The 23,051-nt window shown below is 54.1% G+C and overlaps 1 protein-coding gene across 6 annotated transcripts; it reads left to right on the top strand.

The window, feature by feature from the left end:
• Positions 1-895: 895 nt before the first annotated feature.
• Positions 896-22,728, top strand: Arhgef1 (Rho guanine nucleotide exchange factor 1). 6 transcript variants are annotated; one of them, XM_036189504.1, is made up of 31 exons: positions 899-1,047; positions 6,311-6,353; positions 6,458-6,541; positions 6,828-6,941; positions 9,928-10,026; positions 10,205-10,247; positions 10,461-10,707; positions 10,988-11,017; positions 11,223-11,322; positions 11,457-11,553; positions 11,633-11,668; positions 11,916-12,056; positions 12,814-12,919; positions 13,420-13,431; positions 14,534-14,701; positions 15,003-15,148; positions 18,034-18,180; positions 18,484-18,566; positions 18,744-18,869; positions 19,023-19,137; positions 19,228-19,328; positions 19,598-19,675; positions 19,895-19,970; positions 20,053-20,220; positions 20,922-21,009; positions 21,099-21,185; positions 21,363-21,430; positions 21,512-21,598; positions 21,932-22,095; positions 22,165-22,264; positions 22,423-22,728. In XM_036189504.1, the coding sequence occupies exons 2-31, from the start codon at positions 6,330-6,332 to the stop codon at positions 22,431-22,433; spliced, it is 2,946 nt and encodes a 981-aa protein (XP_036045397.1). In that variant the 5' UTR covers positions 899-1,047; positions 6,311-6,329; the 3' UTR covers positions 22,434-22,728. The 6 variants fall into 6 exon arrangements, with proteins under 6 accessions (XP_036045423.1, XP_036045397.1, XP_036045416.1 ...); XM_036189515.1 differs by lacking the exon at positions 899-1,047 and adding an exon at positions 1,977-2,335; XM_036189523.1 differs by lacking the exon at positions 13,420-13,431.
• Positions 22,729-23,051: the final 323 nt, after the last annotated feature.

Here is a 23,051-nt window from a genome sequence, read left to right as displayed (position 1 = left end):
CCCTATGTCCCTAAGCAAGGGGAACCAGCAGGGGGTGGTACCAAATTATTATGCATATTTAAGCTCTGAAAGCACAAGGTATTATTTCCTGGGGTGGGACCTAATTCCCTCATGTGTTCACTTGCATAGGCAAAAGTGCAGAGTTTCTGTCAAGAACTTGGGGATGGTGGAGAGATGCAGAGGGGTGTGACACAGGATCACTGAGATGGGAAAAGCAGACTCAGAAAGGTGGTTAAGGGCATGATGAGGCAAAGAGGAGGCACAGGGAAGCCCCAGGGGCAAGGATAGAGATAGGGAGAAGGCAAGTGGAGAAGCCGACCTGAACTGGCTGGCCAGTGAGCCTGAGCCTGAGGGAAAACAGCAGTTGGGGAAAGGGCAAAGCCTGAGGTCTCCAAGGATGAGAGAGACCCAGCGGCAAGAAAAGGGCCAAAGTGATCAAAGGCTCAGAGGGGCTGCAACAGGGTGAAGATGCAGAGGCCTGAGAGAAAACAGCTTCCGGGGAAAGTGCTGTACGGAGAGTGGGCTCACAGCCGGTGAAGCTCGCCATGCGAGCTTTGACATGGTGGCGCACATCTTTATAAACATTAACCGCTGCGTTTCCGGAGGCCCAGGCAGGCGGTCCTCTGTGAGTTCGAGGCCAGCCTGGTCTGCAGAGAGAGTTCGAGGCCGGCAAGAGTTACATCGTGAGCCCTTGTCTCAAACTCAGAAGAGAAAGAAAAGAGGAAGGGTCAGGGCAGAGGCTGGGCAGCAGGAGGGCAGGAGGCAGTGGAGGACAAAGGCGAAGGGGAGCCGGGCGGGGCCGGGTGGGGCCGCACTCGCGGGGAAAGGAGGAGCCGCGCGGGCGGGCGAGAAGGGGAAGGAAGCCGAGGTGCCGGGCGGGCACGGGGCGCCGGCAGGAAGCGGGGAGGGGCGGCGGGCGGGGGCTCCGGAAAAACGCCCCGACTTCCTGCCCGCTGGAGCCAGGAAGCCGGAGCCGGGACGCCGGGCCCAGGATCGCCGAGCCCGACCTCGGGCGCCCCGCCGGTCACCTCCCCGTGCGGACACCAGGTACATCGTCCCTGGCCCCGCCCGGCATCCTCCCCCTCGGCCGCCGGGGGAAGTGGGGAGGAGCAGGGAGGGGACCCGGCGCCGACGGCCTCCGAGAGGGGTGGGGGGCAGTGAGCCTGCAACCTCCCTTCCTCCGGCCTCAGTTTTCTCATCTGTCAAAGAGAGCAAAGAGAAAACCCGGCGTGGGGGCGCACGCCTGTCATCCCAGAACTTGGGAAGCAGAGACAGGAGGATTACCATGAGTTCGAGGCCAACCTGTGCATCCTAGCGTGGAGATAAACTAGGTCGGGATCCAGGCTGCCACCTATTTAGCGCAGTTCAGAACAATAACACCCGTTTATCAGTGAAGAAACTGAGGCCCAGGGAGTCGTAAGGACTACACTCTAAGTAAGATAGCAGCTGGGGTTTGAACTCAAAGCTTATTGCTGTTAAGCGTTGTCCCTGTAATCATGGATGCTAAATTAGGACCTAAAAGAAACACTATCTCTGTGGGCCATTATGAAGCCGAGAGTTACAGAGCGTTGAAAATGTCTCAGAAAGCTTTTTTTTTTTTTTTTCTGGGTTATTAATTATACTCTGGGAGATGGCTGTATGGGAGAGAACCGGAAACATATCCTTATTAAACAGATGGGAAGACTGAGGCCTAAAGGGAAGACATTACTTTTTGTAGGTTAATTAGTCTATCAGGGGGAAAGATATAGTCAAGCGCATGGGTGTTTTGGTTTTGGTTTGCTGGTGTTTTTTGTTTTGTTTTGTTTTGCTCTTTTGTCCAATTACAGCGGGAGGAGTTGACAGGGGTGACAGAGGGAGCCGGTATACAAGCGTTGGGAATTTAATGGGTCCAAGTTGTGGATGTAGACAAGGTGGGAAGACTCCATGCGAGGTCACAGTAGGTACTTAGGACCTGAGCAACTTGGAGATCTGAGATTGAGCTCTAAACCAGGCGCTGCAACTATCCACCACGCCCGCAAAGGAGGCGGGGCCCGGGAGAGTGACAGGGGCAGTCGAGATACGGAAACGCGGGCCCTCCAAGACAGGCCAGAGTGGCCTCATCGGGCCAGCGTGGCTCAGTGGAGAGCTAGAGCGGCCGGCTAGGAGGAGTAGAGTTGCCAAGGCCGGAGAGTGGCAGGAGGAGGGCTAGAGCAGCCAGAGGGAGGAGTGGAGCTGGGCGCTAAGGTGGCCTCTGGCTCGGCTAGAGCGACTCTGCGGCGCGGGTGGGGGAACCTTGGGCTCCGGCGCGGAGGCTTCGGTTCCGGAGGCTGCAGTGGCTTCTCATCTCAACTGACAGGTGAGATCCGCAGCCTTGGCTGCCGTCAAACCTGACCCTGCATGTCCTCCCTGCCATCCACATTGCCACAATTGCTGTAGTACTGAGCGCCTATGTAGATCAGCCACGTCCCGTGAAAGATTTAGGGCTCGTGAAGACCCGCCACGTTACATAGGTTATAAAATCTTACATACCTTTCAGGTTTCAGAAAGCCTTTCGCGGAATCCCAGCTTTTAATAAACATGGGCTTCTCATAGGCCAAGCTAGGGCCCTCCAGAACCCACCACAAACTCCTATCGAGGTCCCATAAACCATTATTTTTCTCATTAGAATCATCATCTATCTGGATTCTTGAGGTCCACTATATCAAATAGAATCTGGAGTCATACACATTCCAGGATCCTCTTTTAGGATTTTCAAGGCTCCTAGAGGTTCTTGGAGACCTGAATCATCCAGTTGAAAGGCTTGAGGACCCTGGGCCCTTAGAACCCAGGCGCCCTTGTATGCTTGCTTCTCCAGGACACACACACACCCCACACACCCCCCCCCCCCCCCCCCGCTGCATAAACCTAAATCTACCCTGACTACCCTCCACCCTCCACCCCAGAGCCTCCAGTGCAAAGTGCTTCATCTATCGGACAAAGTAGTAGGTAGGCATTGTTAGTTCCCTGTAGAGTCTCATTTTGCCAGCTTTATCTACATCTTAATTTTCAAACTTTCCCGCTCTGATCCCAGGCTTCTGGAACTGCTGGGTCCATTCTGGGTGACTGCTGAGGCCGCAGCAGCCACATGGCTTTCCCAGGCACCATTAGAACTGATGTGTTTCAGAGCATTGATGCAGATTTTAGCATCCCAAGGGTGATGGGGGGTGGAGGAGGAGGGCATGCCTCAAAGCAGTAAGTATAGTGTGCTGAATGTTTAAACTGTGGAACCAGACTGCCTGAATCTGAATCCTAGCAAGCCATGCCTCAATTTCCCCCTCTATAAATGGCAATAAGAATAATAGCAAGCCGGGCGGTGGTGGCACACGCCTTTAATCCCAGCACTCGGGAGGCAGAGGCAGGCGGATCTTTGTGAGTTCGAGGCCAGCCTGGTCTACCAAGTGAGTTCCAGGAAAGGGGCAGAGCTACACAGAGAAACCCTGTCTCGAAAAACAAAAAATAAAAAAATAAAAATAATAGCAACCCCTAGATAAAATAAATCAAAATAATGCTGGACTCATTGGGTTGTTAGAGGATTAAATTCGTTAACACCTGTAGACAGAGCCTGAGCCCCGAACAGACCTAGGTGTGTGTGTGCCAGCTTTGCTATATCTGGCACATACTGACAACACTTCAGACATCAGCTATTCCATGCTATTGTGATGAGGATTGCAGAGATAATACATATTAACTGTGTGAGAATCAGGATCTTGTAATGAACATTTGTTCAAATTGTGTACCTTCTTTGGGTTCTCTTTTTTTGCGGGGGTGAGTTAATAAAGACTTAAGCATGAGAGGTAAGGGGCCATTTGAAAGACACTTGTGAGCCGGTCTAGTGGCACACATCTTTGATCCTAGCACTGGGGAGGCAGAGGCAGGTGGATCTCTGAGTTTGAGGCCAGCCTGGGCTACAGAGTGAGTTCCAGGATAGCCAGGACTACACAGAGAAACCCTGTCTCAGAAAAGAAAAGAAGAAAGAAAGAAAGATGGGCTGGAAAGATGGCTTAGAGGTTAAGATCAAGCACTGCTGCTCTTCCAGAGGTCCTGAGTTCAATTCCCAGCAACCACATAGTGGCTCACAACTGTCTATGATGAAATCTGATCCTCTCTTTCTGGCTTGCAGGCATGCATGCAGGCAGAACACTGTATACATACATAATAAATAAATCTTTTTAAAAAAGAGCCAGACAGTGGTGGCACATGCCTTTAATCCCAGCCAGGAGGATCTCAGTGAGTTTGAGGCCAGCCTGAACTACAGAGTGAGTTCCAGGAAAGGCGCAAAGCTACACAGAGAAACCCTGTCTCGAAAAACCAAAGAGAAAGAGAGAGAGAGAGAGAGACAGAGAGAGACAGAGAGAGACAGAAAGAACGAAAAGAAAGAAAGAAAGAAAGAAGGAAAGAAAGAAGGAAGGAAGTGTGAGAAGATGCATGTGGGTCTAAGAGAAATGGGTTTGGGTTTTTGGTTTTTGGGGGTTTTTTTGTTTTTTTTTGTTTGTTTGTTTGTTTTGTTTTGTTTTTGGTTGATCTGGTTGCTCTGTTTGGTGCTGCTGGGGGTTGAACTCAAGGCCTCTTACATGCCAAACAAGCATTCTGTCATTGAGCTACGTGCTCAAACCTTCCTTGGCTCCTTTGGGATCTCTCAGTTGAACATATTTGCGGCTAAGCGGTATGAGCATGGGAGTTGCAGGTCTGTGCTTATTATGGCTTCTAGCCTAGAAGGTCTGGCTGGCAATGGTGGTCATCTTCGGGCCGTCAGTTTCTCAGAGGGGTGAGCATAGCATGGGGTGCTTGTAAGTGGGGAGTAAATGGAATTGATAGAGCTGGACACAGTGCTTCACACCTATAATGCCAGAACTTGAGAGACCAAGACAGGGGGATGGCCTCAAGTTTGAGGCCAGTCTTCAGAGTGAGATCCCATCTTGAAGAAAGAAAAGAAACAACTGAGTGAATATAAGCCTGGGACAACTCTTTAAGTGCTGGAGAGTAGTAAAAGAACTATTACTTTGCTCTCTTGGTTTGCAAGTTTATTAACACTCAACAATGTTCTTGAAATTGCCCAAGCTTTTATGATGGACAGATACAGTTTCTGAAACAGAATACAAATAATAGCTGCTTGGGCGAACCCCCAAGGATGACTTCTGGGCACTCCAGGAAACATCATCAGAAATCCGAATCAAAAGCTGCGGCTTATTGAGTGCTAGGGAGGAGGCTCATGGAAGAGGGAGGAGGGCGGGTCTCAGGCAGAGTTATAAATAGCTTTGGGGTATGGGGACCCGCCCCCGCCACTGGTCCACCCCACCCCTCTTTCCACAGCTCCTTCCCTCCTGACACCATCCACACAGCTTTAGTCAGACCAATTAGGGTCTAGAAGATGCTGCTGGAGAAACCTGGGAGGAGATGGAAGAGACAAACAGATAGGGCAGACAAGGGATGGAGAAAGATGAGACACCACGGTGGGAGGCTGGAGCTGGACTGAACCCACACCCGCAGGGGAAGGGCAGCTGGAGAGAAGGGGTTAGAGGAGGTGGTGGGAAAGATGAGACAGGTCTGGGAGGAGAGGTGGAGACACAGGCTCCAGGGAGCCACTGCCACCCACATTGGATTGAAAAGGCTGGCACACGCCTGAGAGTGGACTGTTGAGGCCCGCCTCCTGCCATGTTTCGGGGACAACAGATGGGAAAGCCAGGAACCGTGCGGAACCGCTGGCCTCAAGAGCTCGAGGGGCCTGACAGAAGGCAGTGACTGGGTTTTGTTTTCTTGTGTAGAGGGAGTTGGAGGTTGGGGGTTCACCATTGTGACTTCCTGTCACAGGAAATGGGGCTGGTGGGTTCAGAGGCTACGTCCTGGCGCAGGCCTGCCACAGATCTGAGGATAGCCCCACACACACTCTTCCTACACCCACCTTAAGGACCTTTCCATGAATTTTGCTTGTCCTGATGCCCTGCCCCCTTAGGGACTAGCCAGCCTCCTGGATCGCTGGTCCTTCCTTCTTTAGTGATCCAGATTGGTGGATTTTACCCACAGCCACCCAGCCCACCCACGGACTATGCTCTGGGCTCCAACACTGCGTCCCCACCCCCCAACCCCCAGCTCTGCCCTTGGTCTCCCCGCCTCAGGTGGCTTGTGAAGGACTCTTTGTGGCCACACAGAGGCTCCATTGAGCTAAGGAGGCTGGGGGTGGGGGGAGCTGTTTACTCACCTTCCACACCTGGGCCAGGAATCTGTGAGTAACTGCCCAGCCTCAGGCACTTCCTCCCGCCCTAACCGCTCCTCCTCCTCCTCCTCCTTCCCGCAGCCCTTGTGGAGTCCCAGAGATGGAAGAATTCCCCGGAGGGGCGGTGAGTGTGTGCAGGGAGGAGAGCTGAGCTGAGGTGAGGGGACCCTGGTGCTCCGCGTGGTGGGGAGCCAGCCCTGTGCATTGAAGTCATGTCTCCCCTTGCAGGCCCCAGGGCCTCCCCGGCCTGGCCTGACGTCCATCAGCATCATCGGGGCTGAGGATGAGGATTTTGAGAATGAGCTGGAGGCGGTGAGCAGGATAGGGTGGGAAAGTGTCCACCAAGGAGGGGCCCAGGTCTCTCGCCTTTGACGTGCCCTCTCTGCTCTGTCTGTCATTCTGTCATCTTCCTAGTGCCTTCCTTATCTTCCCACCCCTTTCTTCCCAACCACCCGCCCTTAATGTCAGAGTTGTAGTGTAGACATACCCACCCCGCTTCCCAGGGTCTTCCCTGTCTTGGAGCCATTGAGAGGTGCCAGGGACTGGGGAGGGCAAGCCTAAGACGCCTGTTCTTTCCCTGTGGGTCTCCACCCTCCAGAACTCAGAAGACCAAAACAGCCAGTTCCAGAGCCTAGAGCATGTCAAGCGTCGCCCAGCCCACCTCATGGCCCTCCTGCAGCATGTGGCCCTGCAGTTCGAGCCAGGACCCCTGGTAAGGATACAGGGGGAGCTGTGAGGGACAGAGGAGGAATGGGGTTGAGCAGACCATAGACCAGTGAAGGTCAGCTAAGAGGCTCTGGAAAATCCAGAAGACAGCATGAGTTGAGATACTGGACCACAGAGAAGATGGAGAAGTAGGTATGTGATCTCGACAGGCTTGCAGATGTCCTGGTGAGCCTCAGTAAGCAGTGAGCCCAGACGTGAGGACATACAGTAGGAGTCAGTGGAACCCAACATCCTGGCAGAAACCATGTCCTGTCCCCTTCTAGGCCTGGGGCAGTGTCTGTAACTGGTAACACTGCCACTCACCCAGGGGGTCTCAAAGGGGCACCCAGCAAGGCCCTCTTGGTATGTGTCATTAGTCAGGCACTTGGGATTTGGTGTTGTTAGCCATCTCAGAACTGGAGGGCACTACCACAGCCCTTGAGCTAAACACCAAGGCAAACCCCATGTGGTTGCTGACCTAGAAACTTCCTGACTTCCTGAGCCTGGCGTGACACCTCTGATCCTAACATGAGGAAGGCTGAGGCAAGAGGATTGCCATACCTTCACGGTCAGCTAAGGCTAGATGGCAAGACCTGGCTTCGAATAAAAGAAACTCCCAGGGCCAGGCAGAAGATACTGGAAGAAGCAGATATAGAACTATGTGGTCCAGAAACACCTGTAGAGTAGAAAACCCCCGCCCCCAATTTAGCAAGAAGCCACAGCACTGGGGGGGGGGGGGGTATTAGGCGGGGGTTGGGGGGCCAGGTCCTTTCCTAAGAAGACTCAATAGCACCCAGTACAGGCCACTTGCCCAGGACACTGAACTACATGAAGATGCTCTGTGGCTCCCCCAGAAAACCAGGACACTAAAAGAATGGGCTGGAATACCCAGGGGTGAAGAGAGAAGGGCATGCAGATGTAGCTCAGTTGGTAGAATACACGACTAGCCAGCACAAAGCCCTGGGTTTTAGCCACAGCACCACATAAAACAAACAGTGATCCAGGCCTGTAATCCCAGCTCTCAGCAGGAGAAGGGAAGAGGATCAGGAGTTCAAGGTTAACCTCAGCTGCATCACAAGTATAAGGCCAGCCTGGGCTACATGAGACCTTGTCTCAAGACAAAAACTACAAGGCTGGGCCTAGTTGTCCTGATACCAGGCTTTAGAAAATTGAGGAATTGATACACTCTCCCCCATCTACATCCTTCAGAAAAGCAGCTGCCTCTCCCCAGGCACATGGATGCTGTCCCCTGCCTAAGTGTTTCTGATCCTAGACCTTACTTAACTCAAGGTCTGTGCTCACTGCTCTATCTTATGGATGTGGAAACTGAAGTAACCCAGATGGCACTGTAAGAGTTGTCTTTATGGGTTGGGGATTTAGCTCAGTGGTAGAGCGCTCGCCTAGCAAGCGCAAGGCCCTGGGTTTGATCCTCAGCTCAGAAAAAAAAAAAAAAAGAGTTGTCTTTATGCAGTTTCTGTACCCCACCATATTTTGGGGGTGGGGATGAGGAGAATAAACATAGGTCTGTTGAAGCTAATAAATATAAAAAGTTCTACCTGCACTGGAGTAGTTCTCAGACACATGTAAGACATGTCACCTGCCAGGCAGCAGCTGTGGGATTCAGGACAGGCAGAGTCCTGCATTTTCAGGGTCACCCATCCAAGGCTGGCATACCAGCAACCTCAGGAGATGCCTGGCATGAATGAAAGAGCCTCACTTGTCCACTTACTTATCTGTTTATCCAGCTCTCACTATGCACTGCCCCTGAGCACACTGGAATCAGAACCTGCTCTATACCCCAGACAGACTGCTCACAAAGATCCTCCTGCCTTTGCCTCCCAAAATGTTGAGATTAAAGGCCTGTGCTACCACATTCAGCTCTTTTTTAAATTTTTATTACATTTTAATTTAATTTATTTGTGTATGGACATATGTGTGAGGTCCATGCATTTCATAGCATATGTATGGAAGTCAGAGGACAATTTCCAGGAGTCACTTCTGTCTTTCTATTATCCGTTTCCCAGGGATTGACCCCCACCTATCAGGTTTGGTAGTAGGCACCACTGAGCCACCTCTCTGGTCTCATGATCAGGGAGCTCATCTGTTTTACAAGCTGTGAGCTCCTGGAACCCGACCCCAGAGTTTTCGAGCACAGGCTGCCAGGCTTAGTTTTTATGGAGGAGCTAGAGATGCAGACTTGGTACTCATGATATACATGATGCCTATGCTTTCCCTCCGAAAGGCCTCCTCTGGTTTGCTCAAGACCATCTCAAAGGGAACCCAGACTGGCCTTGAATCTGCAATGGTCCTCCTGTTTCTGTTTCCAGAACATTGGGATATGTGAGCAACGCTGACTTTACCTTGTATTTTGAGATTGTTTTCTCTCTTTCCTTTTGGTGGTGGTGACCTTGGACTCCCGGTCCTCCTGCCTGAACTCTCCAGACTGGGATTGCAGGCCAACACACTCAGCTTTGGACTTCCTTTTTTTTTTTTTTTTTTTTTTTTTTTTTTTTGAGGCAGGCAGGGTCTATAGCCTAGCCGGGCCTCACACTCACTATGTGTTCAAGAATGACCTCCAACTCCTGATCCTCCCACTTCTATCTGGAAAGTGATAGGATTATAGTCATGCACTACTATGCCTGGGTTCAGTGTTCCCTACAAAATGGTGATAATGATGATCTGATAGGACAGGTTCCTACATGTGTATATGTGTATGAAAGGCTTAGCATGGCCTCTCTGGTATACCCCAAATCCTCAGAGTAGCTAGTAGTAAGAATTGTAAAGGGAAAACGAAGACTTCATAGCAGTGAGCCTGGGGAGCTGGCAAGGGAGATGGGCCTAGGCAGTTGGGGTAAAGGTCAGGATGTGCTTCGCAGAGGAGGTCATGTTTGGACCCCACATAACATACAGTGGTCAGAAAACCCCTTAGTCTCTCCAAAGAGGGAGTGTGATTGTGGGGCCAGGAAAGAGAGTCATACTGTGTGTGTCCCCAGCTCTGCTGCCTGCATGTGGATATGCTGAGCTCACTGGGCCCCAAAGAAGCCAAGAAGGCCTTCCTTGACTTCTATCATAGCTTCCTGGAGAAGACTGCGGTGAGAGGCACCTCCCTGCTGTCCCGTCCCTTACCCCTTTTTAGCTCTGGAGAGTTATGATGTGCCTCCCAGTGTCACCTATGGAGGTGACAGCCAACCTGGGTCCTCCCCAGTGTTTTCCCTCCAAGGCCTCCTGAGGTGCACCTCCTGCCGTCTCACCCCTGTCTCCTCTGAGCAGGTTCTTCGGGTGCCAGTTCCTCCTAACGTCGCTTTTGAACTTGGTAAGAAGAAGAGGGGTCTGGGGATAAGGGAAGGTCTGTGGCAGGGATGTGCCTCCCAGGAGACCATGGGGACGGAAGCCATGATTCACTCATTCATTCTCGGTGGCGGCAGCCCAGGGAAACATTGGAATCCGTGGGTGGGTGGGAACAGTGATCCAAGATGGGAACCAGGCCCTGGAACATGGTCACTAGCCCTTGCATGCATGTCTGCAGACCGCACACGGCCTGACCTCCTCTCTGAGGATGTCCAAAGGCGGTTCATGCAAGAAGTGGTACAGAGCCAGCAGGCAGCCGTGAGCCGGCAGCTGGAGGACTTCCGCTCCAAGAGGCTCATGGGCATGACACCCTGGGAGCAGGAGCTGAGCCTGCTGGAGCCCTGGATGGGGAAAGACCGAAGCAGCTATGAAGCCCGGGAACGGCATCTTGCAGAGCGGCTGCTCTCCCACCTGGAGGAAATGCAGTGAGTGGGGGTCAGGCGTCTCCCTCAGTGCCGCGCTTAGTGTTTATATTCTGGCCCACCGAGTTTTCATAGCCTGACTCTGATAACTTTGGGGTCCCATTGGAGTTTCTGGGTCTTGTCTGTGTATCCGCTGGAATGGACCTTCCGAGGCCCTTCTAGGCCGCTTTCCTGTTTTCTCTTGCCCTGTTTTCTAAAGAGGTAGCAGTCTACAAGTGTTCCCCAGTGGACAGGGAAGCCAGGCGTCATGGTTTTATTGTAAATTTCTTTTTTCTCTCTGCAGACATACCATCTCTACAGATGAAGAAAAGAGGTGATGGCCGTGGAGAATATTGGGGGAAAGAAAGGCAGATGGCCCCTGGAGCAGCACCCTTGCCCCTGGCTTTGGGAGCCACTCCTTTCCTGGAACCACAGGAAGTGGCTGAGGGGTTGTGGGGACTGTGTCTTTGTTTCTGGGGACACAGTGAGCTCCTGTGTGTCGGTCACTGGGGCCCTCACCTCGCTGTCTCCTCCCTCAGTGCCGCTGTGGTCACTGCTATCAGCCTGTATATGCGCCACCTTGGGGTTCGGACCAAGAGTGGGGACAAGAAGTCGGGGAGGAACTTCTTCCGGAAAAAGGTGCTGAGGTTAAGTCTGGCCCCCTCCTCTCTGAGAATGCCCCTGGGGAAGCCTAGAGACTGGACACCTAGAGTCACTTCTTGCTTTGTGTCATTTTGGAAATGTTAGCCTTCCCTTTCCTCATCCTCCCACAGGTGATGGGGAATCGGCGGTCAGATGAGCCGCCCAAGACAAAGAAAGGGCTGAGCAGTATCTTAGATCCTACTCGTTGGAACCGGGGAGAACCACCTGGTAAGAGGGCTAGCCTCAGCCTTGCATAATCCGTTGGTCTCAGACCACCCCATCTCACTGCCCCACTCTTTTGTTTCAGCTCCAGATTTTCGACATCTAAAGGTTGAGGTTGATGGTAATGGACTTGTAGCTAGGGTATCCATCCTGGGTCTGGGAGTCGGTGGGGTGGGTCCTGGACCCCTGGGTCTGAGGGAGAAGATTGTGTGTAGGGAGCTCCTGAACCTTGAGTAAGAAGGGAAGGGTCTCCTGTGGTGAGGAAGAAAGGTTAAGAACAGTGTCTTAGTTCCCCTGGGGTATGGTAGCAGATGGGATTAGAAGCATCTGCTTTCTCATTTTCCCTTTCTTCCTTGCTGTCTCTCCAGCAGAGAAGCCAGGCCCTCCAGACCGGAAGGGAGGCCTGGGTATGCCTTCTCGAGACAGGACTGTTGGGACTCCTGGGCAAGACAACCCAGGAATCTCTCTGCATCCTCTGTCTGTGGACAGCCCCGACCACCGGGAACCAGGTGAGCATTTTTGAGTCAGGACAGGAATGCCAGCAGCCAGCCCCTCAGCCCTTGCTCAGATGGAAATCTCTGTCCATTGGGATCTCTCCTCCGTTCTTCGAATCTTCCCCAGCTCCTGGTCAGGAGTAGTGATGGCCCTTGCCTCCGTTTTGTTTTGTTTTGTTTTGTTTTGTTTTGTGTTTTGTTTTAGCACTGGGAATTGAAACTCTTGCCTTACACCTTCTAGGCAAGCTCTCTGTCACTGAGCCGTACCCCTAGTCCTCACTGGTGGGTTCTAGGCAAGTGCTGTGTCCTTGAGCCGCATCCCTCCTAACCCTACAATCACACTGTCACCATCAATCCCTGGGTTTCATTTCCAAGCACCTGAGTGAGGCCAGCCCACCCTCCAGATGAAGTTCATGTCCTCTTGGATAGTGAACCCCAGTGCCCCATAAATTTACTTTCTCCATCTCCCTGGGGCTGCAGGTCTGTCTTATCTGAGCCCCTTAGAGCCCAGAAGCTTGTCTAGCCTGGGTTCAAATCCCTCCTGCAGCTTACTGTGCTGTGTTCTGGAAACCAACCACTCCCTTCTCAGGAGTCAGTGGGTCAGAAGAATGAGCGGGAACAGGAGACAGTCCCCTCCTGCCTCTAGGGGGACTGCAGTCTGGTAGGGTGGCTCAAACAGAGCGCCTTCCAGCCCGAGGGATAGGCAACCACGGGGTAGAACTCACCGTATCAGAGGCTCTTCAACCAGCTCTGTTCCCCCCTCTACCCACAGGTGTGGATACCCCCCAGGAGCTAGGGAACACACTCCCACAGGGCCCTACGAGCCTGGAGCCCCTGGCACCCCCAGAGAGCACGGAGGAGAGCGCTGAGACAGAGAGGTGTCCGCCTGCCTGCGGTGCTGGGAGGGCCTGGGCAGGGCAGGGGCGTGTAGGGGCCAGGGTGGGAGCTTGGGATTGCTGTTGCAGTCTGCCTGCTGGCCCCTCTCTTGTCTGCCTATCTCTGGGCCTTCCCTCCATCCTCGCCTTCTCCCTCTCTTTCCCATTCTCCTCCTTCTCTCTTGTTCTCGGTTGCTCCTCCTCCTTTCTCTTTATCCTCCGTTTAGGGCCTTCTCTCTGGCCAGGTCCCCCCACACTCAGCTTCTCTTTTCACTCGCCATCCTCCCCTCTTCTCAGTGAACTCTGCCTCCCTTGTGGCCCTGCCCCTGGTGCCCCCTGTGCTCCATGCTGTGTCCTGGGGGCCTTGTCCCCCACACAGTTGGGGGGCAGGCTCTGCCCCCTGCCTGTCCTTGTGCCGCTGCTTTGGGGACCCCTTGGTGGGGATGGGGAGCTGGGTTGGGGCACACCTGGTCCACCTCTGACCCTGTGCCCTCTCTCCCCAGAAGGTGGAAGAGGTGGGTGCCTGGGCCCTGGGTGGGGGGAGGGCTGGCCCTCCCCCTTCTCTCCCAGCCCCTCCCCCTCCCCATGGCCACCTCCTCCCCTTCACCCCCTGTGAGGGGAGGGGTGGGTAGGTATGTCACCCTCCTGAATGAGCTAAGTATGGGAATCCTTTCTCCTTGTCCTTTTCCCCACCCCCACCTCAGGGAGGGGAGGGGGTCAGTCCCGGTCTGGCCACAATGGGTTTCCATCCCCACCAAGTTTCAGTCCCCTTCCTGGCCACTCCCACCCCCAGGTACCTCCCCAAGTCCCACCACTTCTGACTCTTCTTTTCTCTCCTCTGTTGCTTGTTTCATTCCCGTTCTGGTCTCCCGTCCCCTGTCACTGTCCCTGTCACTGTCCCTGTCCTGGTCTCCTATCCCCTGTCCCTGTCCCTGTCCCCTGTCCCTGTCCCTGTCCCCTGTCCCTGTCCTGGTCTCCTGTCCCTGTCCCTGTCCTGGTCTCCTGTCCCTGTCCTGGTCTCCTGTCCCTGTCCCTGTCCTGGTCTCCTGTCCCTGTCCTGGTCTCCTGTCACTGTCCCTGTCCTGGTCTCCTGTCCCTGTCCCTGTCCTGGTCTCCTGTCCCTGTCCTGGTCTCCTGTCACTGTCCCTGTCCCTGTCCCCTGTCCCTGTCCTGGTCTCCTGTCCCTGTCCCCTGTCCCCTGTCCCTGTCCTGGTCTCCTGTCCCTGTCCCCTGTCCCCTGTCCCTGTCCTGGTCTCCTGTCACTGTCCCTGTCCCCTGTCCCTGTCCCTGTCCTGGTCTCCTGTCCCTGTCCCCTGTCCCCTGTCCCTGTCCTGGTCTCCTGTCCCCTGTCACTGTCCCTGTCCCCTGTCCCCTGTCCCTGTCCCTGTCCCCTGTCCCTGTCCCTGTCCTGTTCTCCCCTGTCCCTGTCCCTGTCCTGGTCTCCTGTCCCTGTCCCTGTCCTGGTCTCCTGTCCCCTGTCACTGTCCCTGTCCCCTGTCACTGTCCCTGTCCTGGTCTCCTGTCACTGTCCCTGTCCCCTGTCACTGTCCCTGTCCTGGTCTCTCCTTGTCTCTGTCCCAACCTCTGTCTGACTCTGTCCTTGGCCTTGGGGTCCAGGCTATCAGGGCGTCTGGGGCGCTCAGAGAGCCTCCGGGTGAGTGACCGCCGCCGACCTTCCCGGGGCAGCCTCGGGGCTAAGGGCCGGGGTGGGGGCCGCTCCCGGAGCGACGTGGACATGGACCCCGGCTCCGCCACGGCTGTGCTTGGCCCTACCCGACGAGCCACGTACGTCACTTCCCTCTTATTAGCTGAGGAAGCATAGAGAGTTGGGAAGTGGTGGGTTGATGCTAGACTCTCAAGGAAATAGACAGCCAGTGGCTGAGGTTGCTGAGGGCAAGCTAAAGACAGCACAGGCCACTGAGGAGTTGGGAGGGGCCGCTGCTGTAGAGATCTGGAGATCAATCGGTCTGCATCATGGGCTGCCTAGAGGCGTCAAATGTTGAGGCCACAGAGGGGTTATAACTAAGGAGCAAGGGGCTCCCCTGGGGTATTCCAGGCTATAGCCTAACAAGGCCTCTGTCCACAGCCCTGAGCCTGGAGATGATGGGGAACCAGGACGGTCAGGCCTGGAACTGGAACCCGAAGAACCTCCCGGCTGGAGGGAGCTGGTGCCCCCAGACACCCTGCTCAGCCTGCCCAAAAGCCAAGTGAAGCGGCAAGAAGTCATCAGTGGTGAGTGCTACCCCTGAGTCCTACAGCAGCCCGGGATGCCATGCTGGCTGAGGCAGAGACCTGGAGTGGGAGAGCAGCTGCTCCCAACAGAGAGCAGCTGGATACATGGATGCTGTAGGACAGACACAGTGAAAACCAGGCCCACTGTCAGAGCCCTGCTTCCAAAGACAGTGCAGCAGCTCCGGCAGCCACTCTTATCCCTGGGGATGGCCTGGAGAGGGTCAGGGGGCCAAAGGGAAAGAGAGGATCAGAAGATCAAGGCCAGGACCCATGAAGTAGCTTAGGGGGTAAAAGGTACTAGGATCCACCCACATGCTGGGAGAGAGACACCTCTGCAGGTTGTCTTCTGACCTCCACATGTATGTGCATGCGTGTACACACATATACTGTGTGTGTATGTGTATATGTATGTATATAATGTAAGGGTTGTTTTTTTTTTAAGATTTTTATTATTTATGTATATAAGTGCTTTATCTGCGTGTACAAGTTTATGCCAGAAGAGGGCATCAGATCCCACTAGAGATGGTTGTGAGCCACCATGTGGTTTCTGGGAGTTGAACTCAGGACCTCTGGAAGAGCAGGCATTGCTCTTAACCATCTCTCCAGCCCATAATGTAAGTTTTTAAAGAAGTATATTTACTTTAACCTCAGCCCTTGGGAGGCAGTAGCAGGTGGATCTCTATAAGCTCCAGGCCAGACTGGACTACATAGCAAGTTCCAGGACTACATTGAGAGATTCTGTCTCTTAAAAACAAAAAAAGAAAAAGAAAGAAAGAAAGAGAGAGAGAGAGAGAGAGAGAGAGAGAGAGAGAGAGAGGAGAAAGAAAGAAAGAAAGAAAGAAAGAAAGAAAGGAACCAGAAACAATATGAAACTGCTTTCCCTCTGTCCTTCTTAGGCTTTTCATTTTCAGCTTTTTGTTGTTGTTGTTTTGTTTCTTTGAGACAAGGTTTCTCTATGTAGCCCTGGCTGTCCTGGAACTCACTCTGTAGACCAGGCTGGCGTCGAACTCACAGAGATCCGCCTGCCTCTGAGTGCTGGGATTAAAGGTGTGTGTGGTGCACCATGCCCAGCCATTTTCAGCTCTTTTGTTTTTAACTTAATTTGTTTATTTATGTGTATGGTATTTTGTCTGCATATGGGTGTGTACTCTGTGGGTGCCTGGTGCCCTTGGATCACCTGGGGCTATAGTTACAGATGGTTGTGAGCTGCCATTTGAGGGCTGGAAATCAGGTCCTCTGCAAGAGGAGCCAGTGCTCTTAGCTGCTGAGCCATTGCTCCAGCCCCTCAGCCTTTGGGTTTTTTTGTTTGTTTGGTTGGTTGGTTGGTTGATTGGTTAGGTTTTTTGTTTTTGTTTTTGTTTTTGTTTTTGTTTTTGAGTAGAGTCTCATAGACCAGGCTGGTTTCCAACTTCCTATGCAGTTCAGGGTGGCCTTGAACTCATGATTCTCCTGTCTCATCCTCCTAAGTGCTGGGATTACAGTTGGGTGCCACCAGGACTGGCTCTGGCTTTTGTAGCTCAGGTTGGCCTGGAACTCCTTTTCTCTCGGCCTCCTGATTAGCCGGGCCTGTAGGACTGCACCATCAGGCCTGACTTAGCTGTGGAGCTCCTGAAGTGTGGTGGCCATGCTGAGAACTGCAACTTGTGTTTCATTTACTTTTTTTTCTTTTTAGATTTACTTATTATGCAGACTTATCTGCAAACATGCCTGCAGGCCAGAAGAGGGCACCAGATCTAACTACAGATGGTTGGGAGCCACCATGTGGTTGCTGGGAATTGAACTCAGGACCTCTGGAAGAGCAGCCAGTGCTCTTAACCTCTGAGCCCTCTCTCCAGCCCTGACTTACATTTTTGATCACTAAAATGGAAATAGCAGTATGTGGCTAGTGACTAGCCCAGTAGGTTGTACAGCTGCCTCTCACCAGGAAAATACAACGGTCAGAACAGTGAGATGGTGGTGCAGGTCTGCAATTCTAGCTCTTGAGAAATAGAGCAGGAGAGTCAGGGGTTCTAGGTTACCTTCAGCTACAGAGCCAGTTCAAGACCAGGCTAAGCATCAAGAAACATGCCTCCCTGTGCGCGTGTGTGCACACACACACACACACACCCTCATTCTCCCCTCTCTCTCTCTCTCTCACACACACACACACACACACACACCCTCATTCTCTCTCTCTCTCACACACACACACACACCCTCATTCTCTCTCTCTCTCTCACACACACACACTCATTCTCTCTCTCTCTCACACACACACACACCCTCATTCTCTCTCTCTCTCTCTCTCTCTCTCTCTCTCTCTCTCTCTCTCACACACACACACACACACACACACACACTCAGTCTCTCTCATACACACTCTCTCTTACACACATGCATACACACACACACACACACACACACACACACACACTCATTATCATACAGTGTATTTAGTCTCAGCAGACTTGTATGCCCTTGAAACTCACTGAGGTACCCAATGGCTGGGTACACCCATGTGGAGGAGTGGGGGTTGTCCCCTGGACCTGAAGCTACCAATCTGTATTAGAGGGAATTATTGTGTGAGGCCAGACATCTGTATTCTCAACACCCAGTAGCTGAGGTAGAAGGAACTTGAGTTCCAGGCTAGCCTGAGCCATATGAGACCTTGTCCATAAGTAGATAAATGTGTATGTGTGTGTCTGTGTGTGTGTGTCTATGTCTGCGTCTGTCTGTCTGTCTCAGTCCTCAGTGGCTACATAAGGCAGTAATGACCACCCAGAGTATGCTCTGACTTCACCAACTTCTAGGGATCCTTCTTCGGCCTCTCCATTCTCCCAGCCTGCCTTTGACCCTTCCCTAGAGCTCAAATCCTCCCTAGTGATGCTTCCTCTTTGGGCCCACAGAGCTGCTGGTGACGGAGGCAGCCCACGTGCGCATGCTACGGGTACTCCACGACCTCTTCTACCAGCCCATGGCGGATGGGGGCTTCTTCCCTCTGGAAGAGCTGCAGAACATCTTTCCCAGCTTGGATGAGCTCATCGAGGTGCACTGTGAGTGCCAGCCCCAGCCCCCTCCCTGGCCGCACCCTGCCATCAGCTGCCTCTTTCCAGGCCTCCTTTGAGTACCTGGCACAGGCAGTCTCTGGCCTACTCCTAGGGCTCACACGCCTGACCCCCCAGCATCCACCCCAGAGGTACACACACACTGAACAAGCACATGAAGTGGGCATGACAGCTCACCAGCCCCACAGAGGATCAGACACACAGCTGCAGCCTGAGCCAGCAGCATCTCCAACCAGGCGTTTCAGTCTCCTGGACTCCAACATAATACCTCCTTTCCTGTGTCCCCCACAGCCCTGTTCCTTGACCGCTTGATGAAGCGGAGACAAGAGAGCGGCTACCTCATTGAGGAGATCGGTGATGTGCTCCTGGCCCGGGTGAGGGTGCCCCTGCATGGTCCCAGGCACTGCCTCTTAGTCTTCTCCCCATATCCCCCAGCGGTCTGGGCCCCCCCCCCCCCCCCCCGGCCTGTTCCACTTCCGGCTTCCATCTCTGTACAAGGCTGTTTTTGACAGCCCCATCTGAGACCTCCCCTTGCCTGACTCTCCCTGCAGTTCGATGGTGCGGAGGGCTCGTGGTTCCAGAAGATCTCCTCCCGCTTCTGCAGCCGCCAGTCATTTGCTTTAGAGCAGCTCAAAGCCAAACAGCGCAAGGAGCCTCGGTTCTGCGCCTTTGTGCAGGTGTGGTGGGTCACAAGCGCCCAGGCTTGATGAAGAGTACCGTGGGGTGTTCTGAGAGGGAGGGAGGGAGGAAGGCCAGAGCTGAACTCCAGGCTTAGGGAGAAGGGCTGTGGGCATGGCCCTGGGCCACCCCGGCGCTGTTGGATTCCCTAGGAAGCTGAGAGCCGCCCGCGATGCAGACGCCTGCAGTTAAAGGACATGATCCCCACTGAGATGCAGCGGCTGACCAAGTACCCACTGCTGCTGCAGAGCATTGAGCAGAACACAGGTAGTCCCCAGGCCTTCCTCTGACCGTGGCCACGGACGGAGTCAGGGCATGCCAGGGTGGGGTTCACGCCTCTGGCCTTGCCTTGTGCAGAAGAGCCTGCGGAACGGGAGAAAGTGGAGCTGGCAGCTGAGTGCTGCCGTGAGATTCTGCACCACGTCAACCAAGCTGTTCGTGACATGGAGGATCTGCTGGTGAGCCCGGGAAGGGCTCCACCTGGACAGGGCGTGGTGGGGGACATACTTTCACCTCGCTCAGAGGTTTTGCTCCCTCAGGGTCAATGTCCGGGGGTCATTTGGCCTTTAGCATCTTCCTCTCAGGATTACTGAAGGTCAGATCTTGACCTCAGCTTGTTCCTCGGAAATTGGCCTTGCTTCGCTGCTTACTCACCTACCTTAGAGTCACCGAGGGGCAGCCCCTGTGCCTGGTTTAGCCCCTTGAAACCTTCCTCTCTCTGCCCTAGCGGCTCAAGGATTACCAGCGGCGCCTGGACTTGACTCACCTACGGCAGAGCAGTGACCCTATGCTAAGCGAGTTCAAGGTGAACCCAGTCGCTTTTGCCTCCCCTCGGCTCCCCTTGACCTTGCTGCCCAGGGGATTCTTACATATAACACAGCTGAGAATGTACCCAGGGAACATCCGTCCCCACCTCCTTCCCAGATGTGTGTCCTGACCTCACCCCCGGTCCTTGGCTGTTCTACTCCCCTCCCTCTGTGTCCCCTCCTGCCACCTAGCTGACCATGGCTCCTTCCCGCCTCAGAACCTGGACATCACTAAGAAGAAGTTGGTCCATGAAGGCCCACTGACATGGCGGGTAACCAAAGACAAGGCTATAGGTGAGTGCTCCCACTCGCCAGGGGGAGGAGGAGGCGCCTGGGCTCATGGAGGTCCGGTGTGATTTTGCTGCCTCACCCAAAGAGGTCCACGTGCTATTGCTGGACGACCTGCTCCTGCTGCTGCAGCGTCAGGATGAGAAGCTGCTGCTCAAGTCACACAGCCGGACGCTCACCCCTACGCCTGACGGCAAGACCATGCTGCGGCCTGTGCTCCGGCTCACCTCAGCCATGACCCGAGAGGTGGCCACTGGTGAGCCGGGGCAGGTCATCTGAGTGGAGGTGCCCCATGAAGTTGGGAGTGGAATTCTCTAAGAGCCATAGAGCCCACTCTGGAAAGAGACAGGGCCTGAGGAAGGTCTAAGAGGCAGGAAGGGGCAGGACTAAGTAAGGGGTGGCGCTCAAGAGGCTAAGGCAAGATGATCTCGAGTTTGCGGTCAGCCTGGCTGAAAACAGAGCCCGGCTTAGTGGTGCACACCTCTCATCCCAGCACTTGGGAGGCAGAGGCCAGCCTGGTCTACAGAGTGAGTTCCAAGTCATCCAGGGCTACACAGAGACCCTGCCTCAAAAAAGAAAAAGAAAGAAACTAAACATAAATAAAAATAGAGAGAACTGCCTGTATTTCTAGAGAAGCATGCTCTGCCCCATGGAGATTTTTCACAACGCTGCCTCCTATTTAGGAGTTATAGGTACTTGGGACAAAAGGCAGAACCCCGGGCAGAGGGTTTGTCGAGTGTGGCTGAGGAGTTGTGCTGGGGCCACTGATGGTGGGTAGGGCTGGGGGAGGCTCGCTACAGGGCAAGGCAGCCTAGGCACTGCAGCCTGGGGTGACCAGGGCTGTGGAGGAAGAATTAGCAGGACAGTGAGTGTAAACTATAGTACATAAGGGGAAAGAAGTAGCAGGTCCCAAGAGAGACCTTAGCTCCAAACCCCATCTCTCCCCTCCCTATGCAGATCACAAAGCTTTCTACGTCATTTTTACCTGGGACCAGGAGGCCCAGATATATGAGCTGGTGGCACAGACATCGTCGGAGCGTAAGAAGTGAGAGTCCCCAGAGATGGTGTGGGGATGTGTGTCCTGCACGGGGCTTAGTTGTGCTGAATGCCTCTGATCTTGGCCTGTCTCCCCAGTTGGTGTGCCCTCATCACTGAGACTGCTGGATCCCTGAAGGTCCCTGCCCCTGCCTCCCGCCCCAAGTCCCGGCCCAGCCCAAGCAGGTAAGGTATACGTGCCTGAGCATGTATAAATTGGGTGTGTGCTGACTTTGTCACAGCCGCCCCCTATCTCTAGGCCTCTATCTCCTATTATTCAGGCCTCCTCCAGCTATTTGTCCCCTGGCCCCTGCCACTCCCTGGGGACCAGAATGTGGAGTCACCTATCACTTCCCTCCCTAGCACCCGAGAACCCCTGCTAAGCAGCTCTGAGAATGGCACTGGAGGCCGAGAGATTCCTCCAGCTGATGGTAAGTCCCAAGGTCACTGGCTGGGGGAGGTCACCTGAAACCAGGCAGGATCTGAGCATCCCTCTTTGTCTGCCTACCCAGTCCGGACAGAGCGCATCCTCAGTGACCTCCTGCCCTTCTGCAGACCAGGCCCAGAGGGCCAGCTTGCTGCCACAGCCCTTCAGAAAGGTAGGCCAGCTCTGCACCCTCCAGGCCCAGTAGTTAGCCAAACGGTGCCTCTTTGAACTATAGAAAGGCTTCATCTTTCAGATTTCTCTATGTCCACGAATCAAGAAACTGCCCTGCCCACACACCAGCCTGGGTGGTCCAAGTCACTCCTCTTTTTCAGCTACTCTCCCACCCTGGAGGCTGAGTTCAGCTTCCCCAACCTCAGGCTCCCTGCCCCATCCTAACCCTACCCTCATCCCCCAGCCCCTAGCCGGCCCGTGTCTTCAGTCCTCCTCACACATCCAGAACCCCAAGCCCCCGCCTCTGTGACCCTGTCCCCATTGCCTTGGCCAGTGCTGTCCCTGAAACAGCTCCTGTTGCCTGCTGAGGAAGACGGTGGACTGGGGCCTCCCCGGGATGGGGAGGAGGTGCCTGGTGGTGGTCCCCGAGGCCCAGCGCAGATTCAGCAGATTCAGGAGAACCTGCTCAGCCTAGAGGAGGCTGTCAAGCAGCTAGAGGTATGCCAGGGCCGGGGACTTGGGGCAGGCTGCAGAAGGAAAGGCACCCTCATCTGTGACCCCCTCCAGGAGTTAGAGGAGGAGCTTTGCCGCCTGAGACCCCTCCTGTCTCAGCTTGGAGGAACTCTGGCGCCCAACCTGGCTGCACCAGAGCGCTCTGTTCAGACGGGTGAGTCAGGAGCTGGGGCCAGGGTGCTGTTCTCAGAGGGGCTGGGGCGGGGGTACCCTGTTTTACAGCCCCTGTCGGCCTCAGTCCTGTCCCTGCCTATCTCTGCTTTCTCAACCCCTTTCCTACGTCTCTTCTTGTCTCCCTCTTGTAACCCTCAGGCCTTTCCTGAGAGAGGATCTCCCACCCCCACGGCTGCCGCGGCGTCTTCTCACACCCCAGAGGCCTTGAGGAGAGGGACCTGCCGGAGTCCTGCCTCCCACACTGGCCTCTGCCTTTCTCCCTCCTGCCTTTGCTTGGAGGACTCAGGGCTTCACCCCCAGAGTGCCACCATAATCCACACTTTTCAGGCCATCTCAGTATTGCCTGTGAGGGGGTTACCCCTCCTTCCCCACCCCAAGTGCCTTTGCTCTGTTTTTGTATCCTGAATTGGAGTTTTATTTTTAATATATATTATCTAAGGAGAAGTCTGTGTGTGTGAGGACAATGGGGCCCCATGTCTGGGTCTGACCCATGTGTCCTCCGTGACTCTTGGCTCCTTTCAGGCTGTCCATCCATTCATTTGCTTGTCTTACATTTTTATTTAGTACATTGTGGTGGGGCATACGTGTGCCAGGTCAGGACAGATGTGAGAGTGGGTTCTCCTTCCTCCATCGGGGTTCTGGAGACCATCTTGCTGTCCCGATTTACTTAAAACAGTGACTACACACACACACACACACACACACATACACACACACACACGCACACACACACACACAAGCTATGAGGTGCCCACCCCCCACCCCCC

The sequence above is a fragment of the Onychomys torridus genome, chromosome 1 (assembly GCF_903995425.1).
Source record: "Onychomys torridus chromosome 1, mOncTor1.1, whole genome shotgun sequence".
NCBI classification, from domain to species: Eukaryota; Metazoa; Chordata; class Mammalia; order Rodentia; family Cricetidae; genus Onychomys; species Onychomys torridus.
The sequence above is the reverse complement of the archived record's forward strand: the minus strand, read 5'-3'. Positions and strand labels throughout refer to the sequence as shown.

Bases quoted from the DNA above. Each gene is read 5' to 3' on its own strand.
- Arhgef1 (XM_036189504.1), top strand. From the start codon at position 6,330: ATGGAAGAATTCCCCGGAGGGGCG. The intron at 6,354-6,457 runs GTGAGTGTGTGC...CTCCCCTTGCAG, and splicing joins AAGAATTCCCCGGAGGGGCG to GCCCCAGGGCCTCCCCGGCC. The intron at 11,323-11,456 runs GTGCTGAGGTTA...ATCCTCCCACAG, and splicing joins GGAACTTCTTCCGGAAAAAG to GTGATGGGGAATCGGCGGTC.